General features: G+C 32.1%; 1 protein-coding gene across 1 annotated transcript in view; it reads right to left on the bottom strand.

Annotated features, from left to right (window-relative positions):
- The window catches only part of LOC135960733 (mucin-5AC-like), a 431,448-nt gene extending 426,690 nt beyond the window's left edge, over positions 1–4,758 (bottom strand). The window contains exon 1 of the mRNA XM_065512099.1: positions 2,633–4,758. Coding sequence (XP_065368171.1) covers positions 2,633–4,748 — 2,116 coding nt within the window. The 5' untranslated portion in view covers positions 4,749–4,758. The remainder of the gene's footprint in view (positions 1–2,632) is intronic.
- Positions 4,759–16,067: the final 11,309 nt, after the last annotated feature.

Below are 16,067 nucleotides of genomic sequence, written 5' to 3'. Positions count from 1 at the left end.
TTATACGTGAAAATTTTTTTGTTTTAAAAAAATCATGAAAAATCGAAAACGGCAGAAATTGTTCAGATTTATTACATTATGACAAAGCCACATGTAATAGGAACAAAATGAGTTATCGACCGTAATAATCGATGTATTCTTTTCGAATTTATTCACAATTAAGTGAATTCGCTCATTTTCACAAAACTTTAGTTTTTTGTCGGATTTACATATATTTGAGTAGTAAATGTTCTTCTTTCCATTGATTGAATTTTGAAAACATTTTCCTAATGCTATGTGCAAATTTTCAAATATATATTACGTTTCAATCGGCTTAGTAGTTTCGGAGTTATAGTAACAAATTAAAGCAAAAAATATATTTTCTAGGTGAAAATAGGAAATTTTTTTATTTTAAAAAAATCATGAAAAATTTAAAACGGCAGAAATTATTCAAATTTATTACTGTATTGCAAAGCCACATACAATTGGAGCAAAATGAGATATGGATCATAAAAATCGAATTATTTTCGAATTTATTCAGAATTAAGTGAATTCGCTCATTTTCACAAAATATTTGTTTTTTGTTTGATATACATAAAATAGAGTAGTTAATGTTCTTCTTTCCATTGATTGCATTTTGAAAACGATTTCCGCATGCTATGTACAAATTTTTATACATATATTGTGCTTCAATCGGCTCAGTAGTTTCGGAGTTATAATAAAAAATTGAAGCAAAAAATATAATTTTTACTTGAAAATAGCAATTTTTTCTGTTTTAAAAAAATCATGAAAAATCAAAAACGGCCGAAATTGAATAAGTTTATTACTTTATCGTAAAGCGACAAGCAATAGAAACAAAATACAATATCAAGCATGAATATCCATTGGTTTTTTGTTGAATTTTTGTACAATGAAGTATATTCGCTCATTTTCACTAAATTTTAGTTTTCTGATGGATATACATAAAATTGAGTAGTTAGTGTTCTTCTTTCCACTGAATTTATCACACATTTTTCACATTTATAATGTATTTTAATCGGTTCAGTAGTTTCGGAGTTATAATAACAAATTGAATCAAAAAATATATTTTTTACATGAAAATATAAAATTTTTTGTTTTAAAAAAATCATGAAAAATCGAAAACGGCAGAAATTGTTCAGATTTATAGCTTTAACGCAAAGCCACATGTAATAGGAACAAAAAGGGATATTAACAATAAAAATCGATGGATAACAAAACACATGTAAAATTTCCACTCAAAGTACACGATTGTAAGCATATACAGTTTTTTGAAAATGAGCGAATTCACTTAATTGCGAATAAATTCGAAAATAATCTATCGCTTTTCATGATCGATATCGCATTTTGTTCGTATTATATGTGGCTTTGTGATAAAGCAATAGATCGGAAAAATTTCTGCCGTTTTCGATTTTTCATAATTTTTTTAAGACAAAAAAATTTAATATTTTCACATAAAAATTATATTTTTTGCTTCAATTCATTATTATAACTCCGAAACTACTGAGCCGATTGAAACACAATATATATATGAAAATTTGTACATAGCATGTGTATAATGTTTTCAAAATTCAATCAATCGAAAGAAGAACATTAACTACTCAATTTTATGTACATACTAGTTGACCGCCCCGGCTTCGTCCGGTGGCATTTACTAATGTTAGTTCTTCAAGTTTCTCCAACCCACATACACCTGCCTGTTATTATTTATTTGCAAATATAATATCTAAATTTGTACTGCATACTTTAGGGAGCTTTTTTATTACAGTTGACTGCACCACCATCTGCTGAAAATTTCAAATCGAATAAAAAAAAAACTCAGCCAAATCGCTCCAGCCGTTCTCACGTGATGCCGTTACATACATGGACCATTTGATTTTTATATATACAGTGGTGGCCACCAATTTAAGACAAATACTTGAATTTTGTTCATCAACTGAATTTTTAGTGCGATAGAGCCAAAATAAAAGGACCTCTAAGGGTATGAAATTTATTAGAAACGAATTCACTAAATTGTTAATAAATTCGAAAATAATCGATCGATTTTTATGATCGATATCTGATTTTGTTGCTATTATATGTGGCTTTTCGATAAAACAATAAACCTGAACATTTTCGGCCGTTTTTTATGAGAATTTTAAAACTATTTTTTTTTTTATTTTCAAAAAACAAAAAAAAAATAATTTTTCCTTCAAATTGTTATTATAAATCCGAAACTACTGAACAATATCCTTTAATGAAGGATATCTTAAAGACATATCCTTTAATTTTAAACATTATTATTTTAAATTACACAATGAATGAATTCTATTTAAATAAAAGCCTTTTGAATGAATCTAAATAATTAGATGTTGGGAATTGATTTCTGGAATGAATGGCTGACATTTTTAATTCCGAATTAATTAAGCTTAAATTAATTAATTCGAATCTGTGCTGATATCAATTTGGAATGAATTCTTCCTATTTAGAAATAAGTAAATGTTGTCAAGTTAGTTTATTCGTAACAAATTAGAGAACAGACGGATTTAATAAAGTTGAATTTTATATTTGTTAACGATACAAACAAACTTAACAAAACACAATAAACCTAACAATATTTTAATTTAGTTTCAACTTAAAATTCCTTAATACTCACTATATTTCCGTTTCTTTTTACGATACTCATCATCGCTGCCACTCTGGCCCAATGCCACTTGCGGTTTAAATTTTTGCTTTTCCTTAATGCGAGACGCTGACTTCGTTGTGGTGCAACAGCCTGTGGTTGGGCCAACGCTCGACCCAGTCGATGTTGAGGTCATACGATGCAATTTCGCTGTATCACTGGCAGCCACCGAGGAACTGGCCACAATGGTGCCATTCAACACAGCACCATTACGTATTGTCGATGTTGAGCTGGCTGTGTAGTATGGCGGCGCCATTGGCAGAGAGGCATCCATGTGAGTTTGGGTATCCAGGGTATCGATGACTGGATACTGATGAGGCAATGTTGTCGCTGTGGTGACGGTAACAATGTGCAAAGATTGTGCTGCTGCTGCTGGTGGCGGTGCTGTTGTTGTCCTGATGGGGGCTTTCGAGGACGAATGGGTATGGGTGGACGATGTAGATGACGATGCGAGTGCTGTTGCAGTTGCTGCTGTTGGCTTTGCTTTACTATATCTAAGATTACTGGTCAAGTGCAGCTGCTGCAGTTGTTCGATTGGAAGAACTTGTGGTGCTAAAGTCGTTGTGGGAGAATATACGGCTACGGGAGAGTGCTGTGCTGTTTCGTAGGGTGGTGGCGGTAATGGTGGTGGTCGGGTACGACCATTACCTAAGGCTACTAATAAACTAGTACTTTTGGACTTGAAACGATCATTGATGAAGACCGGCCTGCCCGACAAAGGAGCATGCAGTGACAGCGAATCGCTTTGATTGAGTAACGTACTCACGGTAACATTAGCACTATCCTCGGAGGTATTTTGCCGCGATATGTTACGCGACTCGAATATACTGTCGGTGTAGGAATACTGATTGGGCAGAAAGCGTGTGCGTGTGGCATTGGTGCCGGAGCCTGTTTCCACAGGCAAGCTGCTGGCAGTGGTAGCTATGGGCTCTACTATACTAATGGGGGGTTGGGCCGCTAGTTTGATGGTGCTGGGTGACATGGGAGCATGTACCAGGGTCTTGATAACATGACGTGGCTGTAGTATGGGACTGCATTGAGCACTTATGGACTTGGCATCTAAAATACGCTGACGTTTGGCTGCCTTTAAGCGTTCGTACATATTAACGTCGAGATCTTCCTGTATTACCTCGGTGGCGCCAAAGCTCACGGTACAGCGGGAGCTGGCAAAGGACAGACTCTCTATGCTGTCTCTTATGGATGTCAGGCTATCATCGGCCATGGTGGAGGAGTGTAAACGAGCTCCAGTACCATTTTCATAGCCACTGGCCAAAGAGGCAGTGTCTTGGGTGCGCTCCAGTGACAAAGGTGGTACAATAGAATAGGTTTGATTACCATTGGATTGAGTGGTGGTTTGGGCATTTTTCGAGTCGCCCGAGGAACTTGAAACAATTAAAGCCTCTTGCGGCATGTGGGTTTGAGCCTTGACCAACAGATTTTGCTTGACCACCACCTTATCCGAGGAATTGCTTAAAGTACTAGTTACACTATCATCGGCCTGCTGTTGGGTATTGGTTGTTGTTTGTGGTGATTCTGAGCTGGCAGTGTTTGTTTTCGATTTGGACCTAGTTCTCGAGCGATATGATGAACGTTGGCTAGACATTTTCTTAGAGGTCGCTTCTATTTCTATGTCTGGTGATTTTGGTTGCTCTTGTTGTTGTTGTTGTGTTTGCTCTTTAGTGGCAGTTTTAATCGTAGATTTCATTGTTTTCTGTGGCGTTGATGGTTCAGTTCTGGCATGCAGTTCTTCCTCTATGGCCATCTCACTTAAACTGGACGTTTTACGTGAATCCATGCTACTAAACAGTCTTTTGGCAAAAAATATACGTCCTATAGACTTGCGCTTCAAACGCTTGGCTCTCTTGCGCTCCTCACAGTCCCGCTTCATGGCCTGCATTTTCTTCTCCAGCAGACTATTAAACACCAGTTCGTAGGTGACCGCTCTTTGATAGTCCCGCAAGTCGGGTATGCCATAAGTTGAAACTGCTTTGTCCACCGACATGGCTAAAGTTTTATCAAAGCTCTCCTGCTGGCTGTCTGGTTTTAGCTCCTCCTCCTCCATTTGCTTCTCTTCCTCCTTCTCCTCCATGTTTGCTTTTCCTGGCTCATGTTTCTCTTTGGTTTTAATTGTCGCTTGCTGACACTCTTCATCCATATTGGCTTGGATGTTTTGTTGATTGCAGTTGGCTTTAATTTAATACTATAATGCGAGTAGGAAAATCTGCTTTAACATTTGTCCAGTTTGTGACAAATGTTGTTGCTCCTGCTGCTGCTGTTGCTGTTTTTGGTTTTGTTGCTGATGTGTGTTCTCTGGCTCCCTTTTTGCGGTTAAAGGGAATTCGAGCTGTTTGTTATCTCTATTTAATAACGACAATGCTACTGACACTTTGATTGATGAAGTCTGTGTTAAATATATTGCTGTCGTTGATTTTGAAATTGATGCTGCTGCCGCTGATAATGCTGTTGCTGTTAATGATGTTGGTGTCGCTGTTATAAATGACTTTTTCAATGTGAACAACATTTTTCAGCTATTTTTATAAGTTTCACATTTAATGTTGATGATGTTGACATCAATATTTTATTAAATTTCTTGTATTTCAATGCAGCCAGCATATTGTTCAATTTCAAAGGCAACGTTCAGGAAAACCACTAGAAATATAGGCCATGTAATACAATACCAAAGAGATTGCCAATATTTAAAATAGAATAGCAAGAAAACGTTATAAAAGAAATAAACAATAATAGTCTTATTACTTATTATGACTTGAGTTTCTCGCTGGCTGGTATATTGTTGGCGAAGGTTTTATTTCAACAAATATTGTTTTCAATGTTCTTTTATTTAGCGTTCTTTTCTTCTTAACAATTGTGATTTCTAATCATAACTAGAGTATTTCAAAAGTTGTTTTCTTCTGCTGTTGTTGCTGTTGTTATGCCTGGCCTATTGTTGCAATGTCCTTGTGGCATGAAATCTGTAAGTAGCAAGAACAAGAAAAAAAAGTAATTAAATTAATTGAAAATACTGCTTAAACTAAAGGTTCAAACTAAAGTTAATGATAATACATATTTAGTTTAGTTCATTAGTACAATTAAAATATTCTAAAACTTATTGAGACTAATCGAAAAATTTCGATCCAAAAAATTAATTTTTAAATCTTTACTCTTCTGAATTCGCAAAAAATCAATTATTTATATTTATCAATTAAAGAAAATACTTTAAATTTACACTTTTAGTAAAAACAATTAAAAAAACTTCTTCATATTAAGATTAAAATTACTGTATGGATATGTAGTATTCAAGTTCATTGTCAGGCCACTTAAAACAGACCTGAATAGGCTTTCGACATATCAGATGAAAGCTCTATGGGACTAGATACCAAAAATTTATTCAGTATGTTCAATTGTATATCAAGGAATATGTTATGAGGGCCCGAATTTTTGGGAAAATTATACATATTTTACATATTCAGAGCATTGCACGGCCCACTGGGACTGATCTGAATCGGATTGAGGTACACCAAACAAAAGCTCCGTAGAAATAGATGTTATCACTATTAACGATTGACACAGTTGTTTATCAGGGAATATGATACGAGGGTCTGAAATTTGCGAAAAATCAGTTATATTTAAAGTACAATGGAGGCCATTCTGGAGAGACGTAAATGAGGTTCCGACATATCAGGTGAAAGCTAGGAGGGAGTAAATGCCAAAACTATATATGGCATATGCTGTTGTTTCTCATGGAGGGCGCTACGAGGGGTGGAATTTGTTGAAACATTTGTTACAAGGGCCATTAAAACAGACCTGAATAAGGTCCCGACATTTCAGGTGAAAACAGGGAGGAAGTAGATGTCGAATCTATATAGGGTATATGTTGTTGTTTCTCGGGAAGGGCGCTACAAGGGGTGGAATTTATTCAAACATTTATGTGTGTTTCGGAATCTTTATTAACAGATTCGGTTTTGTATTCAGGATCGGTTTTAGCAGGTTCGGGTTTATATTCAGGATCGGCATAATGCAGTTTCGGGGCTCTGCATTCAGGATCGGGTTTCATTTGTATCGGGATCAGTTTTAGTATACTACAATATTTAATTCATAATGTCTAAATTCAAAGCTATTTGACCAGGTAGCTGAAACCACTTTGAGAACAGGAATCCGAAGTTACTGTGAGAACAAATAACAGAGGCCACTGTAAGAGTAGACCACCGGAGTTACTGTTTATTAAATACTTGTTGGATGGGTCGAATCGTTTTAAAAAGTATTTGGCAGGTTTTACATTCGTTAAGTCTGTCGGCTCTTCAATTGTAATCAGAGACCGAAAATAACAGGTTCACTTTCATTTCAATGGTAAATTCTCATTCGCAGCCATTTAAAAATTATTTTTTGTGATATATCACTGATAGAGTGATTTATATGAGAACATTTTAGGTTTGGGGTTGAGAAAAACAGAAAAGAAACAAACACAAATAATCTGGATGAGTGATTTATAATTTATTTTTTTCGTAAAGGTCAGCTTGTGACTTTTATATGAAAAATAAATCGCAATAAATGCATTTGATGCAAATCAACGCTTAAATATATAAAATATATCAAAAAATTATACCTCATACTTATTATATTATTTCCATAATTTGTTACAAATTACTAATAATATGTTATTGTATGTAAATAAAAGAGAAAGTGACAGTTATTAAGAACAAGAACAAATGAATTGTTTATCTCACACCAAACCATTAAAAAACAACAAAAACGAATAAATGTCATACCAAACCATTTAAGTAAAAATCTTTAAAAAAAAAATAACTGTTATTTTTATCACAAAAATACAAATCATAATTTGGGTTTTTTGGTATATGGACGAGTTATTTTCGATCTCTGATTGTAATATAATAATTTCCCAGACTTGTACAACGCATTCGTGTTTTGTGTGAACCGTCCCAACTGTAACTCAACCTGGCTTACTTTTTGTTATTTCTATATAAACGAACTGAGAATTATAACGTATAATGTTCTGTTGAGAAAGCAACGAAAAACAGTGGGGTGTTCATGTAAAAGAACAAAATAAGAACAACTAAATACATATTATGTAAGTGTAAAATAACTTAACATAGCCTACAAATATTGCTCGATTTTCAACATACTTTACAGTGTAATTTCAGAGTATTTAGAACTAATTTGTGCAACATTTTATAAGTATCGCCGCATAATCAACATATATATGAATGCTCAAACAGTATTCCGGGGGAATATTTGTATGGTGGCTAGGTGACATCATGTATTAATATTGCCCATTTTTAATACTAAACAAACCTTATCAACAGAGTATTTGTTGTAGCTCATTTTGTGAAATGAAAATGGAACAAGTAAGAGAGCTTCACCAAATTATACTTAAAAATATTTTTTTTTAAATATTTTTATTTAAAAAAAAATAAATTTTTCTTTTTAATTGTTTTTAAAATTTTTTTTTAAGTTTTTTCCAATTTTTTTTTTTTGTAAAAAGAATTTATGACAAATAAAATTTTTTTTGATGAAAACAAAATCCGGGTTAAAAAATATTTATCCCAATTTTGACCCATTGTAGGTCCAACTTACTACAGCCTTATATACATTGTTGCAATGGACTTTGAAATATCTATCATTAGATATCCATATTGACTACAGTAATGGCTTAGTAATCCAGATATAGATCAAATATAGGACAAAAATCGAGGTTGTCACGGTTTCTCCATATATCTCAGCCATTTGTTGGCAGATTTTCTCGACTTTAAATAGCAATCGATCAGGGAGAATTAACGACATTTGAATCATGTATGTATGTTATTTGGAGGCTACAGACATACTTCGCTATCTATATATCCAGAATATATAAACTTTTTGGGGTCGCAAATGAAAAATGTGGAAATTACAAACGGAATGACAATCTTATATATACTGCCCTTGCCACTCATGGCGAACGTTATGAAAATATATTTCGTCCCCTTAATAAAACAATAGTGTATAATTTGTTTGCAATTTCGAAATAATTGAGTTTAAAATTTTTGTTTTAGTAGACATCTAGAACAAAAGTAATATTTCAATTGGTCTATGTGGAAGTAGAATTTCACCAAATTTTGACCACATATAGAATCTGTTATGTAGATTCTTATTATGCAATATACCCTATTGTTTTATTGAGGGAACGATTTGAAGTTTTGTGATTATTCTTCGAAATATTACGAATTTTTTACTTAATGCTTAGTATCTCGAGATCCCTTTATGATCCCATTCTGAATTTTGTACGTGTTGTTAATCATATTGTGGAATATTTTTAGAAAATGGATAAAAGCCAAACAAAAGCGAATTTAAAATTGTTTAACATACAGTACGAGACACAAATGTGTAAATAAATTTGGAAATATCTATAATTTGAATTTTTAAGCTCAACATTTACCAATCTGACAATATTTTTTACACAATATGAAGATCATGATTAGTGAAGTACAGCAATACAAAAAAATTAATTTCAAGTAATGGCATTTAAATACCAGGATATCAAAAAGTTAAAAACTGAATTACACAATTTTGTCGCATTTTCTTTAAAGTTAAATAAACTTGTTATTATTATTTAGAAAAAGAACAATTTTAATCAATTTCATTAATGACAGTTAAAACATGTTACTAGTTAACAATTTACTATTCTTTAATGAATATTGAATATGAAGAAGATTATCACCGAAGTTGCAAATTCTGTTACCGAGCAGCTGAAAAATGGTATCTCCCATCGAAAAATATCCACCAAATTCAATATTTCTTTTAATCTGTTGAGAACATAGCGAATATATGTGGTTTGGCTTTTCCAGCACCAATTTGTGGACGGAATTCAATTCTATTGTTAAAAGATGGTCTCACTGTATAACGTCTAGTTGCATCAGAAGAAGAAAATAGTCCCCGTGAGGTACAACCAAAACTATCTTCATGCTACCAAATTAAGATTTCAAAACGTGCATCTCTTAGAGAAATCAAAAGATGTGGTTTTTATGCAATAAAGATTGTTAAAAAACCTCGTTTAACTGAAAGACACAAGTCTCTTCGACTAACATTTGTAAATTTTTTTAAGAAATGGACCTTTGATGATTGGGAAAAAGTTATCTGTACAGATGAATCGAAAATTAACCATTTTAGAACTGATGGACCAAAATATGACTACCAAAAACGAAATGCGCCATTAAAAGACCGTGATTTTATGACGACTATGAAATATGGTGGTGGAATATTGCCATTTTGTGGTTGTTTTTCTGCGAAAGGTGTAGGAAAACTCCATAAAATTGGTATTAATATGAATGCAGAAATGTATATAGACATTATCAAGACAACAGATGTGGATAGTCTGAATGATTGGGTGGACAAATTGAAAACACTGTGATTCTACAAGATAACGACAACAAACATAAGTCTAAAAAGACGCTTAATTTTTTAAAAACCGCCAAAATTACATTGCTAGATTGACTCCCACAATCTCAGAATTTAAATCCGATTGAGAATTTGGTGCGAATTCTAAAACGTCGCGTTTATAATTATCAAAATGCATTTAGAAACACAACTCAGCTCTAGGAGCGCTCCCATGATATCTAGGGATCTATAATGCAAGAAGAGTGTCGCAAACTGGTGGAGAGTATGCCCTCCAGAATTCAGGCTGCCATTGACGCGAAAGCAGGTTATTCGAAGTACTAAAAAAGTTACATTAGTAATCTGCGCCAAAAGTGTGTAAATGGGTTGCAGTTATTTTTTTTAGATTACTGGAGTATAATTAAGGAAATATTTTATTTATTTAGTCCTAAAATATCCTTAATAAATATTGTTTAAAAAAACACAAAACGTTTCTTTATAAACATTGCACTTTAAAAATGGTGTCACAAAGTGTAAATATATGACCATCATTTACACATTTTTGTCTTACACTGTATATAGATTTTGTATGACCATATATGAGGCTATCAGTGCAAAAGTGGTAAATTCAACTTACACCACTTTGTTATATTATGATCTGAGTAAAAATGATTTTTTCAGATCAATCTGCTTTTGAATACCAAAAGGTAGCTTACCCCATTTTTGTATTGATATCGGTAAAAAAAAAAATTGTGGGTTACACCACTTATGCGCTGATGGCATCATATAACCTGTGTACCAAGTTTTAACAAATTTGTAACAGGTAACGTCCAATGCCTTATCCAACATTTCTGTGTCCTCCCTATTATCTCCTCTTTACAATCTCTTTGCAAATGTCTTTTAAATTGGCAAATATACTTTATGACTTCATTGTTGTAAAACTGATTGATCGATTGTTAAAATTTCACAACATCACTTCAAAGTACGTATTTATTTATGACACTCTATAAATGTCAATACATTTACACACTGTATATACAATAGAAAGCAGTTACCCCAACAATCTTAAGTTTAACCATCTATTTAAAAATAAACATAAAAACTTTTATTGCATCGTTGACAAAAGAATACATAGCGATAGATAGAGATATATAGAGAGAGGAATTGTTTAAATATTTATGATGACCATTAAAAGTCATAGAAGAACCAAGTGGCAGGATATTTAACTTGACAACAACACTTAGCAACATCAAAAGACAAGTAGGAACGAGAGGAAAACTTGAAAATAGATGCTACTCTTGAGGGACAGCATACAGCAAGATTCATACATATGGTTAGCTTAGTTTGCAAATGTGATAAGTCCTTTTTCATAAAATTTTACAGGAGACACAAAAACCGTTCTAAATAATTTTTAAATCAGTCAATGCATATCAATGATCAATAAACACAGTTTAGAAGAAATCTGTTAAATACTTTTAAGTGCTTTTTTCGGACTTAGCTCATTTTGCATTTTTTTCAGAGGATTTTTTCAGTTGATATTTCCTGATCTTTTGGCTCTATGGTTCCGGTAATCAGAATTGGCTAACAAGATTGTTTGATTTAACACCATTGGATTTCTTTGTGTAGTGTGTTTTGAAGTCAAAGGTCTATGACAATAAGACCATGCTTAGTTGGATGAAATTCAACACTGCTTCAACGAATCCAAGCCAAGTTTTAGATGGTGCAAATGAGAAAAATTAATTATATTATATTCTTATCCTGTATATTATAAATACTTTTCTCTAATTAAATTATAATTATGCAAAATATTATAATCAAGTAACCAAGGCAAATAATTTTAATGCTATTTAAATCATTTATCCAATATAAACTCTCAAATATTCATACAATTTCAAAATCCTCACGTTTAGTTCATTTAAGGTATTTACACCACACAAACCATTTGAATAACTATTTATATGACAAAAATCAGATATTACAATAAATAGAACATTTCTTACATGTTCCAACTTGTTGCACAAATACCAAAGCTGCTTCCAGCTTCTAAGGTACAATATGAATTCATACTTGCATAGCAACTTGTACTTGTATGTTATTTCATTATGCAGGCAGATGTTTAAATTGTTGAAATATGTGTGGACACATTTATGAAATACCAACAACAATCTATGAGATTCTTATAACCATACATACTTAGATACATTAGGGTGGCTTTTATTTTCCATTTTTTGGCTCTACGATGCTTCCAAGTTCTAAAAATTGTCTCCTTCAACTAGAAACCAAATGCTGAAAACTTAAACCAAATAGAATAATGTGCAAGTCGATTTAAATCTTAATTTATCGCATCATATCGAGCCCTTAGCGCCAAATTATCATAAGCGACATATTCTAAATTTTTTTTTATTGCAAAAATTAAAATTTTTTGGACCGACTGATGTTTTAGCGTTCTCAGAATATCAAAACTGTTAATAACTTCAAAATTATAGGGGGTAAGATTTTATCGTAAGTCAATGTTTACATTTTACAGTAAACGAATTTTATCGTAAGCGACACATAGTGGTATAGAAAAAAAAGAAGGTAATAAATCTGTAACTTCTAAATGGTTAGATTGGTTTGAATGAAATTTCACATGCGCAAAGAAGAGGTGCTGTCGACTTTAAGCTCTGAATGTGGACCTAATGGGCCCACCAGGGGCACGACCAAGTGTCTTCAAAGTAGGACACCTCGGGTATGTTACATTTTTAAAACGATCCTATTTATTTAAAACGATCCCGATTTCAAAAAAATACACATATAAAATCCTTTCATCGAGCGCTACAAAAGACCTAGTTGCAGCTATCAATTACCTCTTATAGCTTAGGAGATATTCGCATTTGAAAATTAAATTTTCAATATTTTTACCCAACCTACTCCAGTGTTTTGATAACAGCGTATCCAAATATTTCCCGTTTTTTTCCTAACAACTTATTAGACTAACAACATATGTATGTGTCAAATAGAAAAAGAAACTGTTTAAAAATAATGACTAAGTCCAAAGTTATATGCATTTGAATATGAAAAGCCGATTTTTCGCAAATTTTTTGCGAATAAAGAACTTTTTTTCTTTTTAAGTTATCGCAAAAAATTTCTAAGAGGATGTATAAGGAATTTATACTTTTTGAAAGCTAAGTTTTCATAAAATATTTTAAATGAAAAAAAAATTAAAAATTTTTGTTACCGAGGGCACCAGGTCCATTCAAGAAACACCTATTTTTTTATGAAAAATTAAACTTTAGGGCAAAAATTCTCAAATCGCGTATTCGATATCAAAATATAATAACCGATTTTATATGGCCCAATATGCTTTTAATTATTATCCGATAACTCCGACACTGGTATGGATATTACAGCCAAAAAACTAAAAATTCCCATTTTTGGGATTTTTCAACACTTTTTTGGGAATTGCGGGATTGCTGATAATAAATTTCAAAACTCGTTTTTATTTTTCCATTTTTAACTCCCAGTCTATACTTGACAAATATTTATCATAACAATTAATGACGTTTGTTGTCAAGACAAAGTTATCTTGGCAAAAGCACTAACAATTTTGTCATAACGAAGCAATAATACTAATAAATGAAGACTATACCTGATAATTTTTTATCTTGACAACGATTTTGACGTTTATCATGATAAAAATTTATCAGGTATAGACAGGGAGTAATAGAACATTTTTCATAACTGTGAAATTTCATTAAAAACTATTCATAAATAACAATTTTATTTCAATTCGAAAAATTTGTATCTATGCAAAAATTCAATAAAAAATATTTTTTGTCATATTTTGTAATAAAGTATTCCATGAATTTTTAATTGTCAAAAGTTATAAATATTTTTGAAAATAGACAAATAGCTTGAACGAAATTATATTATATCGCATCATAACATTTTTAATTCTATGTATAAATTTCAAAATAATCGAAAAAACCTTCTCCTGTAAAATTTCTGTTTTGTCGCTTACGATAATTTGGCGCTAAGGGCTCGATATAATCGTAATCATTTGAAACATACGTTCCAATTAGGGTTCCTAATTTCCCGGACTTTTGCCATTCTCGGAAAATGTTAAACAAATTTTTAAAATTTAGAAAAATGCGTAATTCGTTCACCATGAGTGGCAAAGTTTGTCATTTCGTTTGTAATTTCTAAATTTTTCATTTGCCACCCCACAAAGTATATATATTCTGGATCGTTATAGATAACGGAGTCGATATAGCCATGTCCTTCTGTATGTTGAAATTAACTTTCCATAACCCCCAAATAACTTACAAACTTGATTAAATACATCAATATATTGGAAATTCTCCCGGTTCGGTTGCAATTTAAAATAGAGAAAATCGGCACACAAATGTCTGAGATATAAGGAATAAACCGGACAACCTTGATTTTTGGTCTATTTATATCAATATCTGGATTATTAAGTCATTAATATAGACAATATGGATATCAAATGATAAATATTTCAAAGTCCATTGCAACAATGTATATAGTAATTTGGAACTGCAATGGGTCAAAATCGGGGAAAATATTTTTTAACTCTAATTTTTTTTTTCACCCAAAAAATGTTTTTGTCAAACTTTTTATTCGCTAATAAATTTAAAAAAAAAAATCATTAAAAATTTAAAAAAAATTGGAAAAAAAATTTAAAAAAAAAAAAAATTAAATTTGTATTTTATAGTATAGTTTGGGGAAGGGTATATAAGATTAGGCACAGCCGTATATAGCTCTCTTACATGTTTCAAATCTGAATATATTAGGAGTATAACTTAAAAATGCGGGATTCACAACAAATGGCGTAACTTTTGAACTCGCTTTCAATATTTAATGACTTATACGTAATTTTTAAGGGGCAAAATAAGGGCCATCCTAATACATACCTACTACGGGTGTTATAATGCTTCATATTATTTTACTACTCCCTGACAAAGTTTATGGGAGTGTGTGTGTGTGCATTTCCTTGGATGTAATTGTATGGCTGCACATATTGTTGCACGTTCTACAAACAGTTGCTGTACTCTTGAACATGTACAAGCACAAAGGTTGTTGATGTCATTGGATGCTTGCCAATAATATAAATGCATTTTGATAAGATCATGCCCAACACGTACATATGTTGCGACAATACTAGTGTAACTCTTATAGTTTGGGGGAGTAATTTTGAATACATATTTGAATTTGACTAGAGCAAAGCAAAAATAATTCAACTTCCTGAATTATTGTGCTAGGGAATATTCAAAAATAAACTTTTTTTATATACTTTAAACATATTTTGTTTGTTTAGTAGGTGCCACAGTAATAGCATGGCAAAATAAGTTGCATGATTTCTTCCTTTCATACTATTGGCTAAGGAATTTTGTTCAGGTGTTTTTTTTAAAGAATTAAAAGACTAGCTCTATCGAACTATTCTAATATAAACATACAGCGGTTGACAAAACAATGGAAACTTTTCCAAATATTTCATTACTGGCCTAAAATCTGAAATAATTTTTTAAAAAAATTTAACATTTTTATAGTATTTTATTTGTATACTTTTATTAACTTAATTTAACAAAAAACAAAGGACATAATTAATTAAATTCTAAAAATGAGAAAACAAAATTAAAAGATTTCTTTATTACGGCATTGACAAAACAATGGAAACTTACGTATTATTTTAACAAATATGGTGTAAACTTTGCAGTAACTCAATATTTTGTTGGGTATCCCTTATTTTTTATAACTGCTACACATCGACGATGCATTGAACCAATTAAAGAGTCAATGGCCTCCTTTGAAATATTTTGCCATTCCCTTATAACCGCCTCCGATAAATCTTCCTTCATGGTGTAATTTTGGGCCCTTATTTTACGATCTACAATTTCCCATAGATTTTCTATGGAATTGAGATCTGGCGTACCTCGTACCTCGTCGTAACACGTACCTCGTTGGATTTTAACCACTCGGTTACAACCCTAGAGCTGTATTTCGGATCGTTGTCGTGTTGGAATCTCCAAACTAGGGGCATATTTTC

The sequence above is a fragment of the Calliphora vicina genome, chromosome 5 (assembly GCF_958450345.1).
Source record: "Calliphora vicina chromosome 5, idCalVici1.1, whole genome shotgun sequence".
NCBI lineage: Eukaryota > Metazoa > Arthropoda > Insecta > Diptera > Calliphoridae > Calliphora > Calliphora vicina.
Note: the sequence above shows the minus strand (reverse complement) of the source record. Positions and strands in the feature narration are given on the sequence as shown.